Here is a 27,448-nt window from a genome sequence, read left to right on the forward strand (position 1 = left end):
CTCTCTTTCTTTCTTTCTCTCTCTATTAGTTTTTTTCTCTCCCTCCCTGTCTCAATCACCCATCCTTTTCTCTCAATTTTTAGAACTAGCGATGAAATATTGAAAATACGATAAAAGTAACAGCCTACTAGACGTCGATAATTTTATCCAAGCTAATAATCATAATTCAATTCATGATAATTGTTTTTCTTTTATTCAGACAGTAAATGGAAAGCCAGAAGGAGAAGGGCTAGGATCCCGCGGTGATATAGCAAGAGATCTTGGAACTCTTCACCATATTTGTGTAACGCATTTAAGGGAGCTGCAAATAAGAGCCAAGTCTAGCGTAAGTGCTTCTAAGCCGTATTAAAACTTATTATTCTCACTATGAGTATTTTCAGAGTAGGGTAGGATGGATATTGATACTATTACTTCTATTTACAATTTGTTGCAGTAGGAAGTCGCTTGTAGCCAATACATCTACGGTTGCTCATTCTGTGCTCTAATCCATTCAAAGATTCACTATCGTCCTATGAAGTTTCTATCTCCCTTAAATCTTTCTTATGGCCTCTTCTTGCCTCGTTTGAGGAATTCCTGCTTTTCTTCTAGTCGAAAAGCCGGCCATCGGCCTTTCGGCCACGAAGGAATTTTGTTTGGAGAAGTTTCTATCTCCTTTAAATCTTTCTTATGGTCTGTTTTTGCCTTGTTTGATGAATTCCTGCGTTTGCTCGGAGGTCTAATTCTTCTCGATTTTTTTTTTCAGTAAATTCTAGTCCTCGTGGATTCGGAGGGGAAGCCTACATCTAAACACTCGAACAAGTAAATGGGAAAATAAACTTAAAGGACGGTTTAAATTTTTCTTGATTTCTTTTCAATAGCTTCTAGTCCTCGTGGGTTTGAAGGGGAAGTCTACATCTAAACACAAGAACAATTAAATGGGAAAATAAACTGGAAAATGGTCTAAGTTCGGTCTAAAACGGTCTAAATTCTTCTTAATTTCTTTTCAATAACTTCTAGTCCTCGTGGATTTGAAGGGGAAGTCTACATCCAAACACTCGAACAAGTAAATGGGAAAATAAACTTAAGAAACGGTCTAAATTTGGTCTGAAACGGTCTGAATTCTTCTTGATTTGTATTCTATAACTTCTATCCCTCGACGATTTCAAGGAGAAGTCCACATTCTAAACACTCGAACAATTAAATGGGAATTTAAACTAAAAAAAAACGGCTTAAATTCGATCTAAGACAGTCTAAATTCTTCTTGATTTTTTTGAATAACTTCTAGCCCTCGTGGATTTAAAGGGAAAATCTATATCTAAACACTCGAACAATTAAATGGGAAAATAAACTTAAAAAACGGTCTAGATTTGATCTGATACGGTCTAAATTCTTTTTGATTTGTTTTCTGTAACTTCTAGCCCTCGTTGATTTGAAGGGGGAGTCCACAATCTAAACACTCGAACGATTAAATGGGAATTTAAAATTAAAAAACGGGCTAAATTCGATCTAAGACGGTCTAAATTCTTCTTGATTTCTTTTCAATAACTTCTAGCCCTCGTGGATTTAAAGGGAAAGTCTATCTAAACACTCGAACAATTAAATGGGAAAATCAAACGGTTCGTGGTAACGAGCTAAGTAAGGAGCGACCCGGCTCAATAGTAACCGAAACTCTAAAAATGGAATTTTGATACCAATAGTTACATCAAAAGAATCGCATTTTAATGCTGATTTTAAATATATAAGTTTCATCGAGATCAGTTATACCCATCAAAAGTTACGAGCCTGAGAAAATTTGCCTCATTTTAGAAAATAGGGGAAAACACCCCCTAAAAGTCATACAATCTTAACGAAAATCATACCGTCAGATTCAGCGGCTCAGAGAACCATATTGTGGAAGTTTCAAGCGCCTATCTACAAAAATGTAGAATTTCGCATTTTTTGCCCGAAGACAGATCACGGATGCGTGTTAATTTTTTTTTTTTTTTTTTTTTTTTTTCCAGGGGTGATCGTATCGATTGAGTGGTCCTAGAATGTCGCGAGAGGGCTCATTCCAACTGAAATTAAAAGTTATAGTGCCCTCTTTAAGTGACCAAAAAAATTGGAGGGCACCTAGGCCCCCTCCCACTCTCATTTTTTCCCAAAAGTCACCGGATCAGAATTCTGAGATAGCCATTTTACTCACCATAGTCGAACAACCTAATTAACAATGTCTTTAGGGACAACTTACTCCCCCGCAGTCCCCGTGGGAGGGGCTGCAAGTTACAAACTTTGACCTGTGTTTACATATAGTAATGGTTACTGGGAAGTGTACAGACGTTTTCAGGGGGATTTTTTGGTTTGGGGGGGGGTTGCGTGGGAGGATATTTCCTTGGAGGAACTTCTCATGGGGGAAGATAATTTCATTGAAGGGGGCGCAGGATTTTCTAGCATTATCTGAAAAAACAATGAAAAAATAAATATGAAAAGTTTTTTCTACTGAAAGTAAGGAGTAGCATTAAAACTTAATATGAACAAAAATTATTACGCATACGAGGGGTTTACATCCTCGTAATACCTCATTCTTTACGCTAAAGTATTTTTAGTAATTTCAACTATTTATTCTACGGCCTTTGTAATTCAGAGGTCATTCTTAAGGAATTGGGACATTTCAGCTTTAATGTAAAGAGCGAGGTATTGAAGATGGTTGAACCCCCTCATATACGCAATAAAAACATACGAATATAGAATTTCGTTACGTAAGTTAATTCGTAAGTTACGTATAATTTTTACCAATGAAAACGTTTGTAAAAAATTAAAAGTTCTAGTTGCCTTTTTAAGTAATAAAAAATTGGAACTGGGGGTCCTCTCTCACCCCTAGGGAACTAGGGAACATTGGGAACTAGGCCTCCTCTCACTCCTTTTTTGTCAAAATCTTCCGATTAATTGCAATTAATTAATATGCAATTTTGCTTTAATTATTTATATGCGGAGAGCCAAGATCAAAACATGCATTAATTCAACGTCCAGAAATTAAATAAAAAAAGTTTTTTTTTAGATGAAAGTAAGGAGCAATAATAACGTAAAACGAACAGAAATTACTCCGCATATGAAAGGGGCTTTTGCTCCTCAACGCCCCGCTCTTTACGCTAAAGTTTCTTACTGTTTTAAAGAGTAGTAAGTAGAAAAGAAAAAGAGTCAAACTTTAGCGTAAAGAGCGGGGCGTTGAGGAGGAAAAGTCCCTTTCATATGCGGAGTAATTTCTGTTCGTTTTAAGTTTCAGTGTTGCTCCTTACTTTCATTTAAAAAAAAAACTTGTTTTTTTTATTTAATGAACTTAAAAATCGGTCAAGATTCTTCTTCATCTCTTTTCAATAACTTCTAGCCCTCATGGATTTTAAGGGGAAGTCTACATCTTAACACTCGAGCAAAACTTGGAACATAACTCTATCTTATATTGCTTGCCCTTTAATCGACCAGACATTTTTGTTTTTCTAGTCTATTTTGGAATTCAGAGCAAAAACCCTTCTACAGAAGCAAATTTCGATTATGTCAGTAGCACATTTCAAGATTTTGAGTGACTAACATATTACTTTAATTACAACCTATGGGTTCTTTCACACTACGCCCTAGAACCTTGCATATATGCATAACTTACGACTTTATGCTATGTCATGTAATCTTACGGACCAAATTTTTCCAGTAACGTCGGCAGTGCCAAGTAGGCTCATACTCGACGCATGATTTTACGTCAGGGAAGTTTGTTATGTTATGGAAAAGTCAACATAACAGCAGCAAAGTAGAATTTCTAATTAACAACTAATTAACAAATGCCCACTGTTTCCCCAAACACTTCTAATTAAATTCTTGAGATAGACATTTTGTTCAACGTAGTTGAAAGTTCCGTAAATTATGTCTTTTAAGATGACAACCCCCTCAGCCCTCAGGGCAAGGGTTGTAAGCAATGCCATAGGGGCATATAAAGTCTTAAAGAAAGGGTGGTCGTATAAACTTCGGAGGGGGCTCAATGGATTAGTAATCAGAAGTTCTAGTACCCTTTTTACGATACAATGTGATCAGAACCAAACAAACAAAATTTTTTGCAGACAGCTGTCTCGCTTGGTCACGGTTTGAATAAGATATGATATGACTGCAGAGTAAGATAGAGTTATATAATCAATGAGTGGAAATATAAAGTGCTCGTGATTTGGTATTAAAATAAAAACTTTAATTCATGTAAATAATCAAGATTTCTTGACAATGTTGCTCTGCTAATGCGCGCTTTAAATAACAGAGTTAAATTTCAGTATATACCTAATCATCTAACAACGTTAACTCTTTTTAAGGAGTAAGTTCCAATATTAATATTTTGAAGTAATAAATGGCTTACTGACTTTGAACTTCTCCCAAAAATCATAAATTCTGACCTCTAAAGGTTGGGAATTAATCGATCTGTGCTAAACCAAGAACTTACATTCAGAGGAGCAGTTTCCAGGAACAAATATACCATGTTTATGGATTAATCGGGTATAAATTTAAACTGCTGTATAGCGATGTCAAATTTTGATATTTTTCCAGAGTTCGTGATTCCAAGAAAGCTGTAGTATTCGGTAGCAACTGCTTACGAAAAATGAAAACGAAAAAACATAAATCAATAAAGAATAAGACAACACAGAAACTGAATATGTCGAATTTATGAAACATCGAGTGTAAATAAAGTGCTGTGAAGCAATCTTAAACCTCGTTCTTTCCCGGAAATTGGGATTCTTTTAGAACTTTAGTATGTGGTAGCAACTGGTTTAGGAACAGCCGGGTGGTGTAATACCAAGGATCAGTTTGATTATTGATTTTCACTGCAAAAGAATAAATTAACTACAGAAAGTAATTGTGTAAAACTTATGGACAGATTGGGTTTAAACAAACTGCTATGAAGCGATCTTAAATTACGATATTTTTTCAAAATTCGTGATTCCAAGAAAGTTTTAGTGTTCCATACCAACTGGTTGAGAAACTGCCCGGTTGTTTAATACCAGAGTTTGATTCTTGATGTCGGGTGCAAAAGAAAAAAATTATCTACAGAAAACAAGTTTTTCCTATTTATGGACAATCGGGTATAAACAAGCAGTGAAGCGATCTCAAATGTCGATATATATCCGGAATTCGTTATTCCAAGAAACCTTTAATATTCGGTAGCAACTGCTTACGGAATATAGAAAGACAGCACTGAAACTAAATTTGTCAGGTTTATGGAACATGAAATATAAACAAACTGCTGTGAAGTGATCCCAAATCTCGAATTTTTTTTCAAAATTCGTGATTCCAAGAAAGCTTTAGTAGTCAATAGCAACTAGTTGAGTAACAGCCCGGTAGTTTAATACCAGAGTTTGATTCTTGATGTCGGGTGCAAAAGAAAAAATTATCTACAGAAAATAAGTTTTTCCTGTTTATGGATAAATTGGGTATAAACAAGCAGTGAAGCAATCTCAAATGTCGATATATATCCGGAATTCGTTATTCCAAGAAACCTTTAATATTCGGTAGCAACTGCTTACGGAATATAGAAAGACGGCACTGAAACTAAATTTGTCAAGTTTATGGAACATGAAATATAAACGAACTGCTGTGAAGTGATCCCAAATCTCGAGATTTTTTTCAAAATTCGTGATTCCAAGAAAGCTTTAGTAGTCAATAGCAACTAGTTGAGTAACAGCCCGGTAGTTTAATACCAGAGTTTGATTCTTGATGTCGGGTGCAAAAGAAAAAATTATCTACAGAAAATAAGTTTTTTCTATTTATGGATAAATTGGGTATAAACAAGCTGTGAAGCGATCTCAAATGTCGATATTTATCCGGAATTCGTTATTCCAAGAAACCTTTAATATTCGGTAGCAACTGCTTACGGAATATAGAAAGACAGCACTGAAACTAAATTTGTCAAGTTTATGGAACAAGAAATATAAACAAATATAATGATATATAACTGCTAAAATAATTTATGGAATATAAACTGCTGTGATACGATCTCAAATCTCGGAATTTTTTCAAAATTCGTGAAATTTTATGTCGAATTTATGGATCGATAGGGTATAAATAAACTGCTGCGAAGCAATCTCGGATCTAAATAATTTTCTCGAAAGCGTGATTCCAAGAAACCCTCAGTATTCGGTAGCAACTTTTTATGAAAAATGTGGAGAAAAAAAAATGAATAAACAATAAGAAAACACAACGAAGAGAATAATTTTTAGCCATTGAAGGGGAAAACCGAAATAAAGCAGATATTTTGGCAAGGAACAATGTTAGGAACTATTCCTTGACGTTTTTCTTAGAATTTTATTTTAACAGTGCTCCTTTTTCCTTTTTTTAGGGTATTTGCATGCCCCAAAAATACTTTTATCTTCTAACTATTATTTACACCTTACTAAATTTTATTAGTCTTTAAATCGGTGTTTTCTTTTTTAGCCTACCATAAAGAAGCTAGTGACTGTAACAGAAATGCTGACAAAACATAAGCAGAAATATACTGAAATGATTCGCTAGGATTGTGTGATTATCTATTTTAATTGGGTTTATTTAAACTAGGCATTTTGTATCTTTTGTTCTTTAGTTTTTGACTTGGGACGAAAGAACTTCTAGATTCTCTTGCAAGAACTTTTAGGTTCTTTTGAAATGCTTCTTTTGGAAAAATTTCTAATTGAAAGTAGAAACAAGCTTTTGACTGTGATTCAAATTAAAGTTAAGATGATATTAAAGGAAGTTTGTTAAACCATGTTCTGACAGAACGGTATATTTTGTCAAGTGAAAATCCCCAAGCGATGTTGCTATTTGAATTCTGTCTGATTGAAAGTGAAACTATCTGAAGTTTTCTTGAAAATTTTTTAAAAGAAGGCGTCTTGAACTGTGTTTATAAGAAAAAAATATGGCACCAGTACTTTGTTCTTACCAGTACATAAATAGGAAGCTTTCGGTTTTGCTAGCAGTGCAAGCAAATCTTACGGCCATATAAACATTTTTTTTTTCTTAATCTGGCCTGATAAAGGAGTAAACCAAATGTTCGCCGACATGAAGACATCCGCTAGATGATGTTAAATTCGGCTGCCGAAATAAAATTCGAATCCTGACAGATAGTAGCTTAAACCCACTCGATTTTTTTTTAAACCTACTCGATCTTTTTAAGCCCACTTTTTTAAACTTTTAAAACTCGATCTTTTTATGATGTTGATGATGATGATGATTATGATGATATATGACTTTTATGATCTTTTATGATGACCCACTTTTTAAACTCGATCTTTTTAAACCCACTTGATTGAAATCTGATCTGATAAAGGAGCAAACCGAATGTTCGCCGACACGAAGACAATATTCGTCAGATGATGTGAAATTTGGCTGCTGAAATAAAATTCGAATCCTGACAGATAGTACCTTAAACCCACTAATTTTTTTTTGTTTTTACCGGTGTATGAAAAGGAAGCTTATATTTAACTGGATGTGTAACAAATTGTACTGCTGTATAAACGATTTTCAAAATTCCGGTCTGAATCGAATATTCGCTCTATCAGGCGACGTGAAATATCGTTACCGAAGTGAAATAAACCTGTCTTTAGCTGGCTGTATAGCCGAATATTATTTTCCTATAAACGATGTTTCTAATTCTGGTGTAAAACAGGAGCAAACCGAATATTTGCCGATTAGAAGACGGCGGCCGATTCGGCGGCCGAAGCGAATTGCGACTCCTGTTAGAACCTGTGTTTAATTTGCTCTATAAACGAAAGCCAATTTTAAAAAGTGATGTTATCAATATACTGTGGAAAATTGTAAATAAACTATTTTTGTTATTGTTTTTTCTTTCGTTCCGAGTTAATTTGTCTCTTCGTATAATTATAACGCTCAACTAATTTAAATATAGGCTATATTTCGTAATATTGTGTACTTTTAGCTTTTTTTTAACATTGCTGCAATAACAAGATTCAAATGATTATGTTTTTATCCGTTTTAATATATTCTTGAAAATCAAAGGGTTTATTAAAATAGATAGAGTTCTGAATACCCGGTTTTCTGTGCATATTTGCTTCATTTCTTCTCATGGCCTGTCACTTCTCTTTTGCTTTGTTACCTGCCAAAATTCAAAATATTTATTTTAAACGTTTTAATATTGTGGTTTTCTAGGATGAAAATTTTGGAAAGAAAAACCATGCCTTTTATATCACAGGTTTAATTCTAACAATATATATATATATATATATATATATATATATATATATATATATATATATATATATATATATATATATATATATATATATATGAGCTAGTGCAATATTTCATATGAAGCTAGTACAATATTTCATTTTTCGTCGAGATTCTCAATAGTCTCTTGCCAAGCCAAGCTAACTGGATGGTTCTATGTAGATGCCTTTGGGGGGGGGGGGTAATTTCCTCGATAAAGTTTCGCAGGATATTATTAATTTTTGATTTCACAAACTTGACCGATAGGTCAGTGTAGGATATGCAGACATTTATTATTCTTGTAGAGTCAGCGAGCAAAATTAAACAATAATAGCGCATAGAACATTATATATCCTCCGAAAGACCCCGTTGCCAGGAATGGAATTCAAAGCCAAAAACGGAACAAAAGCCAAAACAGGAGATAAAACGCAAGTACACAAACTAAAAAGAAAATGACAACCAGCCGCCCTCCTTTGACTACCTGCCAAAACTCAAGCCAGAAAAAAGTGTCACTCGCTATAAACAAATCAAAACTAGATTCCAACTTTGCCCAAAAACATCAAACACGCGAAGGAATTATTAATAAAAAAGATATATGAAGATCAAGACCGTATCAAGGATTTTTGTTCGGTGGGGGGGGGGTGTTTTTTCGGTGTAGGGGGCTTGCAAAAAAAAACTATTTAAAAACACATCAAAAATTTGCTAATAAAAAGAAGATGACAACCAGTCGCCCTCCTTTGACTACCTGCCAAAACTCAAGCCAGAAAAAAGTGCCAATCGCTATAAACAAATCAAAACTAAATTCCAACTATTCTCAGAGACATCAAACGCGCGAAGGCATTAAGAAGAAAAAAGATACATAAAGATCAAGACCGTATCAAGGATTTTCATTTGGCAGGGGGAGGGATGTTTTTTGGTGTGGGGGGCTTACAAAAAATGAAAACCTTAAACGCATCAAAATTTTCTGTTTGATTCCTCTTTTCCTAGGTACGAGCTTTTTTTTTTATTTATTTTTTATCTTTGACTAGGATAAACCTTCGATTCTTAGATATATCACAGTTACTTCCATTTTTCTAAAAGTAAGAGAGATACACATATGTTAAAACAAAGAAGAAAATCTTAAAAATAGATTTTTTCAATGTCTATGGCCATTGCCTATAAACATTACATATAAAGAAATGTTTTAATTGTTTTATAATTTTGTTTTATAATTCCGTAGACCCCCCCCCCATCCCGAAAAAATCCTGGATACGAAGGCTACGAATGTTTTTAACTTCTGGTATTCGAGGCTTTTCGGTTTCGTTGTTATTTTATCTTCCTCGTCTTCTTCTCCAAAGTAGGGATTTTCTTGTCGAAAGAAATTTCTCATGTTTTATTTTCACTAGAAGTTGCAGATCAAACACTGTTTAAAAAAAATCGGATATCAAAAAAGATACAAGAACGTGCAAAAATGTTCACAGAAAATATTTTTTTTTGCGAAAGTAGATGTTTTTGTTATATCAAATATATTTACCCTTTTACTCTTACAAAGGGTTAAAAACAGAATACGTCATTGCCAAGCTTTCAGGTTTCTTGAAGACTTGTATCTTCAGCGAAAAACTTGTACTAAACGTTGACTATTGTAATTAATTAGACGTTATCTTCACCTCAAGTCAATCCGCCCTCCGAGGTCATTTTAGGGTCTATTCTTTCGGCAGACTGTTGGATCTGCCAGACGGAGAAGGTTATGTGTTTTCATCGACGAAAAGCTGTCTCAATCTCTTTGGGAGAGCAAATTCTAGGGGGAGAATCGTGTACCTAAATAATTTCTGAGAACACACTCGCTAAGCATACTAGCGAACGAAGAAAAATCTGAGGGTAATTTTAGCTTGTAAAAAAAGAAGAATAGTATGCAAATATTTGGGTTGAGACCCAAACTTAATGAAGTGAAGCTATTCAGCTACCAACAAAGGGCAGGTATATTCAGGTAAAAAATGTTTATATTTCCTTCGTCAATTTTTGGCGTACAACGAACTGGGATTTCTTTTTCTGTTTTCTTTTTAATCCTGTCGGAAAAACTCTATCTTGGCCTGCTTCTGCCGAAAGAGAACTTAAAAAAAAAAATATATGTATACTATTGTTAATCTCATTGACATTCAGAAATGTAGGGTCATTTAGTGCTACTGGACAATATTTAGTAGGATAATCCAGGACAATATTTAGTGTTCCTGTATTGTGCTGAAACATTTTGCTTTCTTCCTTAATTACATATTATTTGCTAATCTGTCATATCAAACATCTAAAACGATTTTTAATCGATATTCCTGTTTTCTATTTCATACCATGCAATTTTTAAAGGACATCTCCATTTGTTAAAGTGGCAACAAGTGGGTTATCGGTTCGGCTCTTGCGCTGAAATAGTATGGATGTGGTTTTACACTTGACGGTCGATACGGATGGTACTAACCAGTGTTGGGAAATACTTAAGTAAAAGTACTTAAGTAAAAAATCTGAGTACTTGTACTCTACTTAAGTAAAAAATTTCTAAAGTACTTAATACTTATACTTAAGTAAAAAATTGAAGTACTCAAGTACTTTCTTCATGGCACAGACAAATTATAGCAGCATGACGCAGGGCGATGCGACGAATTGAACTGCCTATATAATAGTGGATGAATGGATTTTAGTCTTTGAGCATAGTGGATCCTGGCCCGGCGCGAAATTTAAAAAAAGGACGCTATAAGGCGGAACTACCATACATATTGAACGAACATTTGTGATAAATGGGAAAATTCAGAAGGATGATGCAATATCTGCCACATGCAAAACTGCCCAAACAAAATTCTGAAGTGTCACATGGATGCAACAACGAACATATCAAAGTGAGTTGGCCCAATCTTCTGTTTACCAGAAGTTTGCTGAGCTGAACACGAACAGTAAGAACAAAAGGAAATCAAGTAGCAAAGAGGCTAGTAAACTTGTAGGCTCACTTTCGGGGTCGTCTGAAGCTAAAGATAATGATGATAATACTGGCTCTGATTATAGCTCACCTTCTAAAAAGTTAAGGGATATTTCTTTGCTGCAAGACCGTTGAAACTGACACAGTCAAAAGTGAATTCTTTGGTACTGGACTATATTAGGGATGAGATGTGACCCCCCTGTTCAAACAGTTCGTGGTAACGAACTGTAGTAAGGAGCGACCCGGCTCAATAGTAAACGAAACGCTAAAAAACGGAATTTTGAGGCTAAAAGATACCTCAAAAGAATCGGATTTTTATGCTGATTTGAAATATATAAGTTTCATCAAATTTAGTCTTTGTCATCAAAAGTTACGAGCCTGAGAAAATTTGCCTTATTTTGGAAAATAGGGGGAAACACCCCCTCAAAGTCATAGAATCTTAACGAAAATCAAACCATCGCATTCAGCGTATCAGAGAACTCTATAGCAACCATTTCAAACTCCTATCTACAAAAATGTGGAATTTCGTATTTTTTGCCAGAAGACAGATCACGGGTGCGTGTTTATTTGTTTGTTGTTGTTTTTTCCAGGGGTCATCGTATCGACCAAGTGGTTCTAGAATGTCACAAGAGGGCTTATTCTAACGGAAATGAAAGTTCTAGTGCCCTTTTAAAGTGACCAAAAAAATTGGAGGGCACCTAGGCCCCCTCCCACGCTCATTTTATTCCCAAAGTCAACGGATCAAAATTTTGAGATAGCCATTTTGTTCCGCATAGTAGAAAACCATTATAACTATGTCTTTGGGGATGACTTACCCCCCACAGTCCCTGGGGGAGAGGCTGCAAGTTACAAACTTTGACCAGTCTTTACATACAGTAATGGTTACTGGGAAGCGTACAGACGTTTTCAGGGGATTTTTTGGTTTGGGGTGGGGTTGAGGGGAGGGGGCTATGTGGGAGGATCTTTCCTTGGAGGAGTATGTCATGGGGGAAGAGAAATTCAATGAAAAGGGCGCGGGATTTTCTAGCATTACTATAAAAAATAAACATGAAAAAGTTTTTCTAATTGAAAGTAAGGAGTAGCATTAAAACTTAAAACGAACAGAGATTACTACGTATATGAGGGGTTCTAAAAATACTTTAGCATAAAAAGCGAGGTATTTAGGAGAAGATAAATACCTCGCTCTTTATGCTTAAGTATTTTTAGTAATTTAAACTATTTATTCTACGGCCTTTCTGATTCAGGGGTTATTCTTTAAGAATTGGGACAAAATTTAAGATTTAGTGTAAAGAGCGAGGTATTAACGAGGGGACACACCCCCTCATATACATAATAAAAATATAAGAATATAAAAGTTTGTTACGTGAGTTAATTCTTAAGTTACGTATAATTTTTACTAATAGAAACGTTCGTTAAAAATTAAAAGTTCTAGTTGCCTTTTTAAGTAACCGAAAAATTGGAGCGCAACTAGGCCTCCTTCCCACCCCTTATTTCTCAAAATCGTCTGATCAAAGCTAAGAGAAAGCCATTTAACCAAAAAAAGAATTAATATGCAAATTTCATTTTAATAATTTATGTGCGGAGAGCCAAAATCAAACATGCATTAATTCAAAAACGTTCAGAAATTAAATAAAAAAACTAGTTTTTTTAACTGAAAGTAAGGAGCAACATTAAAACTTAAAACGAACAGAAATTACTCCGTATATGAAATGGGTTGTCCCCTCCGCAATCCCTTGCTCTTTACGCTAAAGTTTTTAATTGTTTTAAAAAGTAGAATTGTGGCAAAGAGTCAAACTTTAGCGTAAAGAGCGAGGGGTTGCGGAGGGGACAACCCATTTCATATACGGAGTAATTTCTGTTCGTTTTAAGTTTTAATGTTGCTCCTTACTTTCAGTTAAAAAAACTAGTTTTTTTTTTATTTAATCACTCTTCAGAAGCCGTCGTTCAAAAATCTGATAACAGGTCTTGCACCTTATGCAAAGGTTCCAGGAAGAAAAGCTTTAGCTGTGCAAATTGAAGTTAAATTTGTTGAAGTACAGAATGATATGGTTCCTGATTTTGAACTCATCGACTACATGTCGTTGACAACATATACTTGGTCTGTCAACAACAAAGGCTACTTGGGAGTGACTACAAAATTGCTCAAAGAGAATTTGAAATGGAAATCTTATGCCCTTGCTTTTTCCCGGCTCAAGGGCTCAAATACTTATGAAAGAATTGCTGAGCAGCTGAATGTCCTATTTGCTAGGTACAAAATTGCAGTTGATAAAAAGGTAGGAGGGGTTTTGACCGATAACGCTTCTAACTGTAAGGCATTCAGGGAATATCCGATGGTTTCTGATGAAGATGTTCAAGTCAGCGATTAAGAAAGTAAAGATGAAGCAGGCCAGAATGGCTCACTCTCTTTTATAAGAGTTGGAGAGATACTCGATTCTCATGACGACCCCGAGCATTTCCAACTTCCTCCACACTTCAGGTGTGTGTCAGGCACACACTTAACCTGCTTGCATCCATCGATGCTGATAAAACCCTCTGTGATATTGCATATAAGAGGCAATACCACGACGCTTTTTCGAAGTGTACTGCTCTCTGGGATGCCGTGAATAAGAGTCCAAAAGCTGCTGATGCTGTGAAAGAAATATATGAAACAGCTTATAAGACCTGTGGTAACCAGGTGGCACTCGAAGTATGAAAGTGTCAAACGTTTGATGGATTGTCACAAAATTGGAAAGTTTGCTGACGTTTGTGGTGCTTTGCAAAAACCAAGGCTAACTTCTCGTGATGTTGAAATTCTTGAACAATACATGAAAATTATGGAGCCAGTAGTAGTGGCTTTAGAAATTCTTCAGGGAGAGGAAAAATGCTACTTCGGTGCTATTTATCCTAATCAAATCGCTTGAAAGGAAGCTCAAAAAGCTGAAAGATTTGGCAAAAGTTAGCCAGCCTTTGGTATATGCTCTGCTTGTGGGTCTCGAAAAAAGATTCCCCACGATCCCGGACGAGAGTTCTTCATGCAAGAGACTATGTTATTGCCACAGCAAGTCATCGCTTCTTCAAATTGAAGTGGTTTTCCTGATAACCAGAAGGATGTAGCAGTTGAGCTCTTGGTGGACGACACGAAAAAGGTGGAAGATTTCAGAAGTACTTACGAGGCTGATGAAGGTAGATTTTTGTCTGGAGCTGAACACTATGATCTTAGTGATGAAGAAACTACTCGTGATAATTCTGGCAACCGTGGCCGTGAAACCAATTCTGTGAAGGTGAAGGTCATATTTGAATGAGGGGCGAAAGGAACTATATGTGCTCAAAGTGTAACCAAGGGTAATGAAAGTTTTCAGGAAGTACAGCTGTATCTTCGTTTGCAACTGCAGAACGGCTTTTTTCGGTAGGTGGTGGAATTTTTACTCCAAAAAAACATGCTCGGAAAGGGTGTGTTTGAAAAGCTTCTGCTGTTGAAAGGAGCAAGAAAGAAATTAAGTTAAGCAATGATGAAGCTATAATTAATGTTCTTCGTAAATTCTTTTCTTTTTATATCTTAATTGAAGTAAAATTCGATTTTTCGTGAAACCAGTTGATTTTTTTCATGAAAACTGTCGGTTTTTCTGAAAAATGATCGATATCTCGTCAGAATCTTGCTTATCTCGTCTATTTGGAAAGAAAACGGATGTTAAAGAAGTGTTTTGCGTGTTGTTTACTGTAAGTAAAAAATTAGTACTTAAGTACTGAAGTACTTTTTCAAAAGTACTTATTACTTAAGTATATTTTTAGAGAAGTACTTAATACTTGTACTTAAGTAAAAATTTCTCTGAGTACTTGGTACTTGTACTTAAGTAAAAAAAAGAAGTACTTGGCACAACACTGGTACTAACCTCTGTTGTGTATGGCCCTTCAACCAGGAGGGGCAGCAGGGGGTTGAGAGCCAGCCATTTTGTGCTTCTGCATACCCTTCTTGTTTATCTTCCCCAGATTTCTACAGGTATATATTTTGAAGCGGGGCATACTCTGGCTGAGCTAACAGAGTCACGCCATACTACTAGGAACCTTTTGTGCTAATTTGTACAAAATTCTATTTAATTAGGCAGGGGTGTTTGCTCTGGGGAGCAGCTCATGGCGCAAAGGTCAGTACTCGCCTGGCCCTCTACATCGCAGCTAAGTTATAATTGTAGTACAGCTAGATGTAATGGGGGTTTGTGGTTTAACTTAATAATGTTCATTCAAACGTCCTGGTACGCTGTATAGAAACTGTTTCAATTTCCATATTAAATTAAACTGAGCTAGTAAATGCGTTTCTTTTCACAATAGGTTCCTTGGACGTCGAATTTCTCAGGACTTATTCCTCACTTATTGGAAAGTGGAGTCCTCTTCATGGGTATTGGACAGTATGCAATTGGCCACCACATTTTACTTCCACTTACGAAATTTTAGGCCTGGTGGTTTCAATGTCCATAGAATGCGCTTAATAATGTATAGTAAAATACAATTTCGTAGTCAATCTAATGGTACATTCAGAATACTGTAGAGAAATTTATGCAGTAGGTTCATCATAAAAAATATTTATCTACTGCAGATTTGACGCGTTTAAACGCTCCCCCCATTTTCTCTGTATAAATGTGCTAGTTTACATATCTCAGTAGCTCGAGCAACTTTGAATAATGGTGCAAATTTGTATTATTCATGATTGCGAGAGTAGAAAAATAGGGGTAAACTGGCGAAGTGGGCCGCTCGCTTCTGTCCCATCTCACAGGTTTGACGCAAATACGGAAATCTCTAGTACTAACTTCTAATCAACCATACGATAGGGAAATAGCCGGAATTCCATAAATAGTTTGAGAGAGATCCACGAATAGGCGTGACTATTCGAAATTTGCCACAAAATGTTTTACCACAAAGAGGCAACCTAACAGTTTTAGCACAGATTATCTATAAGGTTTCACAATAATCGGTGGTTTTAGATAGTAATGTTGCGCCATTGAGCGTCAAAACTTTTTCTCTTGGTAAGGATAAATATTCCCTTGAATTCTTTCTCTTTTATGCTCTTTTTTTGGGCCATAAGAATATCCTTCGAAATTTGACGTAGGACCTTTGTTTTTCTTCTAATAACTGGTGGAATAGCCCTATCCAAGAAAATACCAAACATCTGTTGAGGACTGTTTGTCCGTGAAATTCTTAGTGACTTTTCAGAAAATTGAAGGACATCAAAAGAATTGTATTTGTATCAGTGCCGACATTTCAGAAAACCTCGGGGCGGGGGGGGGGGGGGGGCAAACATCGATTTTGGGCCCCTATCCAGCCTTAAAAATTTCAAGAATTTCGAAGATGCCTTTAGGTACGTAATACCTTTGGGGTTCGCATTTCGCAGCTTAATTAGGGACCAAAAACAGTACCAAAATGGAACATTTACTGTATAAATCATAAACTTACGTACAGTTACTTCAGCAATGGATATCTCCTTTGCTTCATTTTTGCGTAGTCGTCGACAAGCTTCTCAAAATCGAGTTCCTTCACTGCAGCTTTCTCAGAGAATATAAGCAGCAAATGCGAAAGTCGCTTGTTTTCCATCGTTGTCCGGAGTTAGTCCTTCCGAAACGTCAACACAGAAAAAAAACGTTCATTTGAGCACGTTGTGCGCGGGAGTGTGAGGACTACCCTGACGACCTTAAGAAGCTCAGAATAAGCTTCTTTCAATCCTCCAAGGCTTTCGAAGACATCTAAAGCGTTTGCCGATTTCTGTGGAAGCTGCGACAAAAATGCACAAGCTATTAAAGCTTAACACTTCAGCTGCATAGTATCGATTCCCGCCTGATCGAAGTATGTCGCGATCACAAGAAGTAAATCCGAGTCCATAAAATTTTTGGATTTGGGGTTAAGGCAACGTGAGGCTTCTAGCACTGGCAGCTGAATAGAAAAACGCTCTTCAAGCTCTTTAACACTCTGTCCAAAACTTTGTAGAACTCGCTCCACATTTTGTCTTCCGTTGTTGTGCTTTCGGAGTCAATGTTGTGCTTTCCAATTGTTGTTATCGTCAAGTAGTCTCTTAGTCTTCCGGATATCTTCTGAATTCATTTTGATTTAGTAGGTATGGCTGAAGAGAGAGCACTTGTTTCCGATAGATCAGCTCCGACATTAATGGCCATCTCTTTAGACTTGCCTTGTAGGACACGAAAATATTCGTCATCACGCATTTTCCTCAGTTCATTCTTTGTTGCACTTATTAAAGTGCAAGCTTCTGAGATGACCAGATCTGCTGCCTGTAGTTGTTCAGAAAAAGGGTTATCACTGCAAGAACTTTGTGGATTACATGCAAACTGAATATGAAGGGAAACAAATCTAGCTGGTTCTTAAGACCTGTAGCTTCTGCTGCTGTCTCCCTGTCAGAAGATTCTTGAACTACTGACAGAACTGTGAGTATGCAGTCATATCTAACCAGGATCTTGGCCACTGGTCTATACCAGTAAGACCAACGTGTCACCACTGTCCTTTCAAGCGTTAGCACTGGCACATTGGCATTTTTCTGGGCTTTGACGAACAACTGGTATCGAGTTTTTGCTGTTGGAGACGAAACTGTAAACTCTTTGCAAAACTGAAAATACTGATAAAATTCTTTGTATTTTCTGCATACAATCGCCAATGACAAGGTGAAGTCAATGGGAATGACAGTGTGTGTACACTGCTTGTGTTTTTTTTTCCCGGAGACGGGCCTGTACTACTGAAAAGTGTCCCCATTAGACTGGCGCCGTCATAGCACTGTCCAACACACTTTGACAAGTCATGGCCGATACCCTTTATTTTGTTGTAAATGAAGTCGGCCAAATTCTCAGCGTCGATCTTGCGTATTTGGTAGCAACCTATGACCCTTTCTTTGATTTTTCAGGTCATGAACATAGCGCACTAAGATCTTGTTGTTCTTTTTTCGAGAGGTCTTTTGTCTCATCAGCAAGAACGGCAAAATATTTTGCTTCTCTAACTTTTTTCGCGATAGAACCTTTGATTTCATTTCCTATGACGTTAATGCAGTTGTTTTGGTACTCGTGTGACATGTAATGGCCATAGGCCTTACGAGAGTTTTTTATCAAGTCCGGGTTGATTCGTTAAAAGATGTACTGTCTCACGAAATTCCCTTGATTGGCAGTAGACTCCCCTTCATCGTGGCCACGAAACGCAAGACCTTGTCGTCCAAGTAATGCTGTTTGTTTTAGTAGAGCTTTTACCTACTGTCCATTCTCTAGTATTTCCTTTTCGCGTTCTTTGGAGAGGCATGATGCAACAGATTTGGCCCCCTCCGTCTCAATAACTTTAAACTGAGTCAAAGAAATGGTACATGCCTTGTGTCGGTCACTGTTTTCGTGCTGCCCTATCAGTTCAGAGATGTCTTTCCACTTTCTAAATCCTAAGTCAATGAATGCTCTAGCTCCATACCTTTCGCCTGATCTTAGCGAGGATCTACTGAAATGTCGGCAATTGAAACAGAACACCAAGTCGTGTTCTATCAAATATTTGAGCCACGTGTATGCCAAGAATAGGAGCTGTTAAATTTTCTTTTGCGAATCCCGATGGCGGGGGCGGGATAGTCAGTCAGAACTGGTTGGCAGGGATTATTATACGGGTTCATGGTCAAATCGGAACTAATCGTTCTGGAAGCCATTTCCTCCGTGTGTGCTTCGCGCAGATTTGTCTCCTCAGAAAATTGTATCACGTCCAGAGTCTGCTCGTTTGTCGGTAAAACTTTGGAACTTGAACACAACTCAACACCGTTTCATGGTTCTTTTTTTGATGAAGGGTAACGAGAAACTAAATACAAAACCGGACTGACACCGTGGTCTGGGTACCCTTCTTTTCCAGATGCTAGCCTACACATAAATGTGCCGACTGACGGGATTCATTACTTACTGGAGACATTTCAATGTCTCTGAGCCCAGAAAGGACTTTACGAACCCCTGCCAAAAGGGTGACCATAAACTAATTAGGGAGAACGGCAAAAACAGGATACTTTCTTGAAATGCAATAATCATCGAGTATTTTGAATTTGCTATTTAGTAATAATTCACAGTAGAAATACGGTAAAATAAGAGAAAAAATTAGAACAAGGACGAATAAACGAAGGATTACGTGGTTGAAATTGGGCCCTTCCAGAAATCAGGGTAGGGCGATGGCCCCCATCTGCCCTCCCCAAATGGCGCCACTGATTTGTATTATAAGGAGAATATAAAGCGCTACTTGTTGTTATTATTGTTGTGAATATTCTGCCACGAACTTGCAAATTACGTAAAACTTCTCATCCAAATGCATTTTTTATGACTCATTAAGTTCATTATCTTTCCAGTTTCGGGTTACGTGCAAGTTTGGTATAAAACTTGGAATGTTTCAGAATTGCGCTAATGTTATTTAAAATTATTTAAATCATTCTAGTTACCAAGTTTTTTCTCCGTTTCTAATAAAATTTTGTTTTGTCCAGGGCATGTTTGGAGCCAGAGGGAGGGGGTATGGCCCCTCTCTAGATCCACCAATGGCTTTGCTTGTATAATTTGGCGTATCTTAGTTATTTAGCTTTAACATGACATAACTGACAAACATGACGTAGCATAATAGATATCCATGCGAAGTGCCAAATTTCCTAGTCAAATGTCATCACGTTATGGCATTGTTCAAATAAAAATTATTTTTTACCTTGATTATCCTTATAAATTCATTCTTTGTTTTTCTTTCTATTCTCAAACCAATGTTATCTTTATCTTTTGCATTATTAAAGCCAAACCAATTACTTTCCTTTTCCTTTTTATCTCTTCAACGTATTGCATTCTTCCTTACCCCCTAGACGCTCGATTCATCTTATTTCTTTTCCTGTTCTCTAGGCTGTGAATACTGATGCCACACACGTGCCTGTCCTTGAAAAAAATCTAATATCGCTTATGTTTCTTCTGGTTTATATGTTCCCTGGAGGATCAGCATCCCGGTCCGGCTTTGTCCAATGGTTGAAATAGGAGACGATCGTATACTATAAATTTCTCTACAGTGATCCATTGTCTCTGTTTAAAAAAGAACAGGGTTACCGTTTGAATCAAAGAGTATGGGTAACTCACAAGAGTAGAACTGGTGCGAGTATCCACAATAAAAGCCACCAATGCCATCTAGTATTTGACGTCTCTTGGCATTTTTACAAAATTTATTATGGTTCTTCTACCAGAAACTGAGATCAGACACTTATTATTACATTAATTTTACCAATTACATTTTTAGTCAAGTAATTTTTTCTGATTATTACACTGAAAAAGATAAGAAGAAACGCTAGATGGCGTTGATGTTTTTGTCGAAACTAGTGCCAGTTTCCTCTTATAAGTTACCCATATTCTTTGATTTGAATTTTAAACTTTTGAATTTTAAGTAAATTTTGCTATTTTAAAGCGACGAAGTAGTTTTAAATTAAGGATTTGGATTTTGCAATATTAAAATCGTTCGAAGTTAATAATCAATTTTTGTAAGTCTTGCCCAAGCCTAGGTTTTACTGCCACATTGGGGTTGAGCACCTACAGATAAAGTTCGAAAGGTTTCTCCAGAATATATGAAGATACTTTAATTATATAGTCAACTCTCGCTAACTCGAATTCACGTGACGACGATTCTTATTCGAGTTACGTATAGTTCAACCTATGCATAGTTCGAGTTATATGGGTGATTCTACATAAAGTTCGACTTATAAAGGTAAGCCAAATGAATATTCGAGTTACGGAGGTACAAAAATCGCTCAATTTACTCCCTAAAGTCACTATAAAATTAAGAATAACTTTATTAGTGTATTATAGACTTGACATATCAAGTCTTGGCTTTCAAATGTCAATAACAATATTTAGTTTGCTAGGAAATAGACACCTGAACATTAACAGAATTTGATACAAAAATATTTTGAGCAAAATTAATACATATCAAAGTTTGGACGTTGCAACCTGCATATCGTGGTTTTGCTTAACATAGGTCCGTTGGAGAAACTTCGAGATACATAGGTAAACTCTGACTTGTGGAGGTAAAGTGAAAATTAAATAACGATTTATCTACTGAATTTTGAGTCATAGAGGTGATGTTCGGGTCACTTCGACTTACAGAGGTGAAATATAACCACAAAATTATTTCGAGTTATGCATGTATTTTTATGGCACTTGGTATTTGCCAAGTAACATATAGCGATCGCAATTTCTGTCTGTCGGTCGGTCCCGGTTTTGCTAGTTCGGGCACTTCCAGATAAGCTGGGACGATGAAAGTTGGCAGGCGTATCAGGAACTGGACCATATTAATTTAGAAATAGTCGCTTTCCCGATTTGACCGTCTGGGGGGGGGGAGTGGAAAAACGGTTAATTCGGAAAAATTAGAAAAAACGAGGTATTTTTGACTTACGAACGGGTTATTGAATCTTAATGAAATTTGATATTTAGAAGGACCTCGTGTCTTAGAGGTCGTATTTTAAATACCGACCGGATCTGTTGACATTGGGGGGAGCTGGAGGGGGAAACCGGAAATCCTGGAAAACGCTTATAGGGAAGAGATCGGGATGAAACTTGGTAGGAAGAATAAGCACAAGTCCTAGATACGTGATTGACATAACCAGACCGAATCTGCTCTCATTTGAGGAGTAGGGGGATTTCAGTGCTTCAGCGAGTTCGGTGCTTCTGCACGTGGTAGGACGATGAAAATTGGTAGGCGTGTTAGGGACCTGCACAAATTGACTTGATAACAGTCGGTTTCCCCGATTCGACATTCTGTGGGGGCTGAAGCCTCTTGGTTCTTCCGACCTCGTCACAAATACCATATGAGCTATTGGCTCTTGTTTTTCTTTTACTTAGACGGGTTTTTCCAAGGGGATTGAAAATAATTCGAGATGATCTTGTTTCTTTCAAGCTGCTAATCCCTTTTGTTTCTGAAAACAAGGATCGCTCCGATCTACCACATAGGGAAATCTTTTGCTTAGAATTACTCATTCACGCCGCATTAGATCCAAATTGCGTAATTGTTTTGGGACTTTGGTTACACGGATTTACATTATGCTTTACGTCTAATAATTTTAGTGACTTAATAATTAGTCGCATTAGAGCGACTTTGACAGAAAAATGATTCGATGGCATTTTGCTTAATGATGCAGGTACAGTGGACAGCTGACAATTTTAGCTCATTAGCGGAAATAATACCATATTTGTTTTTTCGTTCACCTTGTTATAACGACCCATTTGTACTTTTGCCAGTAAATGATCTGTGAATGAACTGACAGCTGGCATATATTCGTAGAAATTTTTAACACATGGGACTTTTTAAAGTCTTAATTTGTTCTTACACAAGTTTGTCTAGTTGCAGTAAGAGGCGAAGCTGATTCTTAAAATGAAGAAAATTATAAAACTAGCTCAAATAAACTGATTTGTATTATTATCCTAATTTGCGTAGTCTTCAAAACTTGGCACTCTACTGAAAACACAGAAAAAATATATGACTTTATTGAGTAGAAATATAAATCGCTTTAGGATATTTTCTGCAGTAGAAAAATTAAGTACAGTGAAACCTGTATATAGTGAACTTGGGCAAAACGCAAAACCTGACACACGCGGAAACAGCATTTGGTCCCTTTAGAAAACCTATAAATTACTTTATCTAATGCGGAATACATATCTAAAGCGGAAACAGGAAGTTTGGGAACACTGTACTAGTATATAGGGCCTGTGCAATGTGGAAAACCCACTTTCAGGTTAAAAAAATTAAAAGCTTTTTAAGTTTTTGCATGCATACGGTAACTCTACTGTAATTAAAGGTGTTTATATAGCCCGTGTTTGTTAAATTAACCTTTGGCCTTTTCTGTTCCTGAATTACTCCGTTTTGCTCCTGAAAGCAAGGCCTTATCCAGGGGGAGGGGTTACCTGGTTTGAACCCCACCAGCCAAATTTTTTTTCGTCTAACTCGTAAAAAAGTAAAAAAAAATTACATAAACAAATTTTTCATGCGTTTTCAAGTCTTTTATGTACCTCTCCCCCTCCCCCCGCGCGCTGAAAAAATATTCCTTTCCCATGAAAGAACTCCTCGATGCGGTCTTAAAAAAGAAGATATGAAATAAAGTAATTAAATGCATTTCATGCTTAAACATATTGGTATTTGAGGCTGATTGGTTCCACCTGCTTTAGAACGCAAACCTGGGTATTACGGACAATCGTCAAGGTCCCTTGATATTCTGCTATAGGCAGATTTCATTGTGTTTCATTATGCTTTTCCTTGATTTGAATTCGTTTAATTTGGTACAACTTTTAGATGGTGTAAAGGTTTTTTGGGAAGGGTTACTAAAGTCAGTGGATTGCCTTATAACACAGTCGGTCATTTTTTTAGGCTGCTTTATCATGTTTTAGTTGTGAAAACAAAATTTCTTAGTTTTGCTTGAGTTTCGATGAATTTGAATTTTATGCTATAAATAAACGGTATCATAGCTCATAAAAAACACTTGAGAGTCTTATAAATTAGTATTCTCTTTCTCCCGACTACTTAAGGTCTCTTCCGCTCCCGATTTATCCGTGGTTTTGTGTTTTCAGTAAAGCACTAGTTTTTCGAAATTCTTGAAATTTAGCAAAATATCTTGAATCGGTTTATGTAAGCTAATATATATGTTGTATGTATATGTATATGTTTATACATATACATATATACTTAGTATGTATATGTTTTATACATAAAATATATGTTGCTCAACCTGTGAAGCGCTAATTTTTTTCCTTTTCCTCTTCTTACCACGTTTTAACGTTTTACTTAACCTGGTTTCTCTGTCGTCAAAATCTTAGATGCTTATTTCGACCCCTTCCTCTCGTCCGATTTGGCTCAAAATTTGTATACAGCTTTGCTCTACCTAATTTTTTCATGTTCGGGTATGTTTGAATCTCTTTGGATCCAGATCATTATGCATCATTCTCCGGATTATTCTTAATCCAGAGAATCCGGAGACCAAAAAGAGTTAAATAAATACTTTTAAGAAACCATGTTTTACAAATGGACTAAAAAGGGGGAATAAATTTTTCGGTGCCAAAGAATACTTTTGATACACATACTCAGGGCCGTATACATAATTTTTTTGGTTAAGGGGGGGGGGTACAAAAAAAATGTGTAACGTTTTTGCCAGTCGGAAAAACATTTCGAGCGGGGGGGATTCACCCCCCCCCCCAAACCTCCCCCTCAATACAGCCTTGGACATACTTCAAGATTTTATGAATATTTTGAATGTTACGAACTCTTTCACTCAAACTTGTAGAAATTTCTATAAATTTGAACGTAGTGTGCATTTTAGATTGTTAGATATCAGTAGGTTATTGACTGAAAACGCGCACCACACTTAAATTATATCAGCAATTTCTTACAAGTTTGAGGAAAAGATTTCACAACATTCAAAATATTCAGAAAGTTTTGAATTATGCATATAAAATGTATTTTTTAGAACCTAAAAATTTATTTTTCCCTTTTTTGTCTATACGTAAAACGTGGTTTTTGAGAATTTTTTTTATAGTGTTTATTTCATTATCTCTCTTTACTTCAATAAAAAACATGTTTAAAAAAAATTGATTGTTTAGTTTTTTGAAAATAATGTAACGAACGTGGTAAAAAATGTGGAACTTTTAGGTAATAACACAAAAATAGTTCAACGTCACATGAAGATAATAATCCTGAGGGGTAATTGCATATCTATATATATAAAAATAAGTTGTCTGTGTGTGGATCTGTGGATCTGTGGATCAGGTGACGTCATGTTTGTCCGCATATGACGTCTGAATTATTTCACACTAATACAAAAGAAGAAAAAAACTAAAAAAGGTAAAAACTACAAAAAAAACTAAAAAGAAAAAAAAACTAAAAAAGCTAAAAAACTAAAAAAAACTAAAAAAAGGTAAAAATCTAATAACTAAAAAAAAACTGAAAAAAATAAAAAAAGGCAAAAACTACAAAAAAAATAAAAACTAATAAAAAAACTAAAAAAGCTAAAAAACTAAAAAAACTAAAAAAAACTAAAAAAAGGTAAAAAACTAAAAAAACTAAAAACTAAAAAAGAAAAAAACTAAAAAAAAGGAAAAAACTGAAAAATAAAAGAGAAAAAGAAAACTAAAAAAATATGAATAAATATATATAAAAATAAGTTGTTTGTGGGTTATGTCTGTCTGTCTGTCTGTCGAGTGACGTCGTGTTTGTCCGCATATGATGTCTGAATTATTTCACACTAATACAAAAGAAAAAAAAAAGTAAAAAAGGTAAAAACTACAAAAAAAACTAAAAAGAAAAAAAACTAAAAAAGCTAAAAAACTAAAAAAAAACTAAAAAAAGGTAAAAAACTAAAAACTAAAAAAAACTGAAAAAACTAAAAAAAGGCAAAAACTAAAAAAAAACTAAAAACTAATAAAAAAACTAAAAAAGCTAAAAAACTAAAAAAACTAAAAAAACTAAAAAAAGTAAAAAACAAAAAAAACTAAAAACTAAAAAAGAAAAAACTAAAAAAAAGGAAAAAACTGAAAAATAAGAGAAAAAGAAAACTAAAAAAATATTAATAAATATAACGAGACACAAATGACGACCGGGACACAGGGAGTATAAATGACGACCAGGACATAAGTAAAAAAAAAAAAACTAAAAAAACTAAAAAAATGGTAAAAACTACAAAAAAACTAAAAACTAATAAAAAAACTAAAAAATCTAAAAATCTAAATAAACTAAAAAAGAAAAAAAAGAAAAAAGGAAAAAAATAAAGGAGAAAAACAAAACTAAAAAACGAATGTATATACAGACCGGGACACCGGGATACAAATGACGACCGGGACACAGGGAATATAAATGACGACCGGGACACGGGGACACAACTACAATGGGGACGCCGGGGGGCACAGGGGGATATAAATGACGACCGGGACACCGGGACACAAGGAATATAAATGACGCCCGGGACACTCAAAGAGAAATCACAGACTGGAACACCGGGACACAAATGACGACCGGGACACAGGGAATATAAATAACGACCGGGACACAGGGACATAACTACAAAGGGGACGCCGGGGTGCACAGGGGGATATATAAATGACGATGGCGACTCAGGGAATGGTCGATTAGCAATCACCATCAACAAAGCTCAAGGGCAATCATTAGAATCATGAGGTATAGATCTGAATACGGATTGTTTTCCCATGGACCATTATATGTTGCATGTTCAAGAGTCGGTAAACCTGACAATCTATTTATATGCACAGACAATGGGACAGCAAAGAATGTTGTATATTCGCAAGTTTTACGTAGTTAAAAACATATATATATATATATATATATATATATATATATATATATATATATATATATATATATATATATATATATATATATATATATATATATATATATATATATATATATATATATATATATATATATATATATATATATCTATCTATATTCACAGGTGGGACATAGGGACACAACTACAATGGCGCGTAACTAATATGGCGCGTAACGACTTACGCGCGCGGGGGGGCTTGGGGGGGGGGCGAAGCGCCCCCACCAACTAGGTGTTGGGGTGGCGCGAAGCGCCACCCCAACAGCTAGTATTTTATATAAGTTCTGATTATTTACTTTTTTACCCCCTCCTCCCTGAAAGTTAGAAATCCACCGATTTTATTTTTGTGTGCGTGTCATGGTAGACTCGATGATGCCACACAGACTCAGAGAAAAATGTTTAATGTATATATAATATTCAACATATTTTAGAAAAAATGTGTTCCTTGTAGAAAAAGTATTTAAAAGAAATGTTTGGAAAAGTTTGTTTAAAATTTTTTTTAAGAAGTGTAGAAAAAATATGTTTAAACCTTCCTTGTAGAAGAAGAAGTAGAAATCGATTTTCTGCATCACGCCTGCGATTTTTCAAGTATTTTTTTTTTCTGAAAATTCTATGTATTGCTCAAAATGCCCTTTTCCGCAAATTACAGTGTGTTTTCCGCGAATTTCCAATCCAATTGAAATTACTTTGACATTGAGAAAAGAAGTTAAAATCGTTATCAGTTGGAGTGTCTCTCATGGGATAGTTTCGCAGATGACGGTGTGCTCTTTACAAAAGTGCTGTAATAGGATGACAAAAGACAGAAGACACTATAATGACAAACATATTTCCTACAGAAATCGCAAAATTAAAAATTCGGTTTTATCTAGGATTGAAACTGATTTTTAGGGGGGGGGGGTGAAAGTCGACGCTTCAGTGCATACCTGAATTTTGTATTGAAAGCACTGGTAGCAAGTGCAAAAACGCTGTATTTTAAATATGGTGTCAGGATTGAAGTTTTCGAGATGAAGGAT

At 35.7% G+C, this 27,448-nt stretch overlaps 1 protein-coding gene across 2 annotated transcripts in view; it reads left to right on the plus strand.

The window, feature by feature from the left end:
* LOC136027657 (ras GTPase-activating protein 1-like) overlaps positions 1-20,112 on the plus strand; it is a 106,594-nt gene extending 86,482 nt beyond the window's left edge. The window contains exons 16-17 of one of the 2 annotated variants that reach the window (XM_065705089.1): positions 200-325; positions 19,969-20,112. In XM_065705089.1, coding sequence (XP_065561161.1) covers positions 200-325; positions 19,969-20,097 — 255 coding nt within the window. In that variant the 3' untranslated portion in view covers positions 20,098-20,112. Of the gene's footprint in view, positions 1-199; positions 326-6,414; positions 7,797-19,968 lie in introns of those variants that run through there. The other variant, XM_065705090.1, reaches the window with a different exon arrangement.
* The last annotated feature ends 7,336 nt before the right edge of the window (positions 20,113-27,448 follow it).

The sequence above is a fragment of the Artemia franciscana genome, chromosome 5, assembly GCF_032884065.1.
Source record: "Artemia franciscana chromosome 5, ASM3288406v1, whole genome shotgun sequence".
NCBI classification, from domain to species: domain Eukaryota; kingdom Metazoa; phylum Arthropoda; class Branchiopoda; order Anostraca; family Artemiidae; genus Artemia; species Artemia franciscana.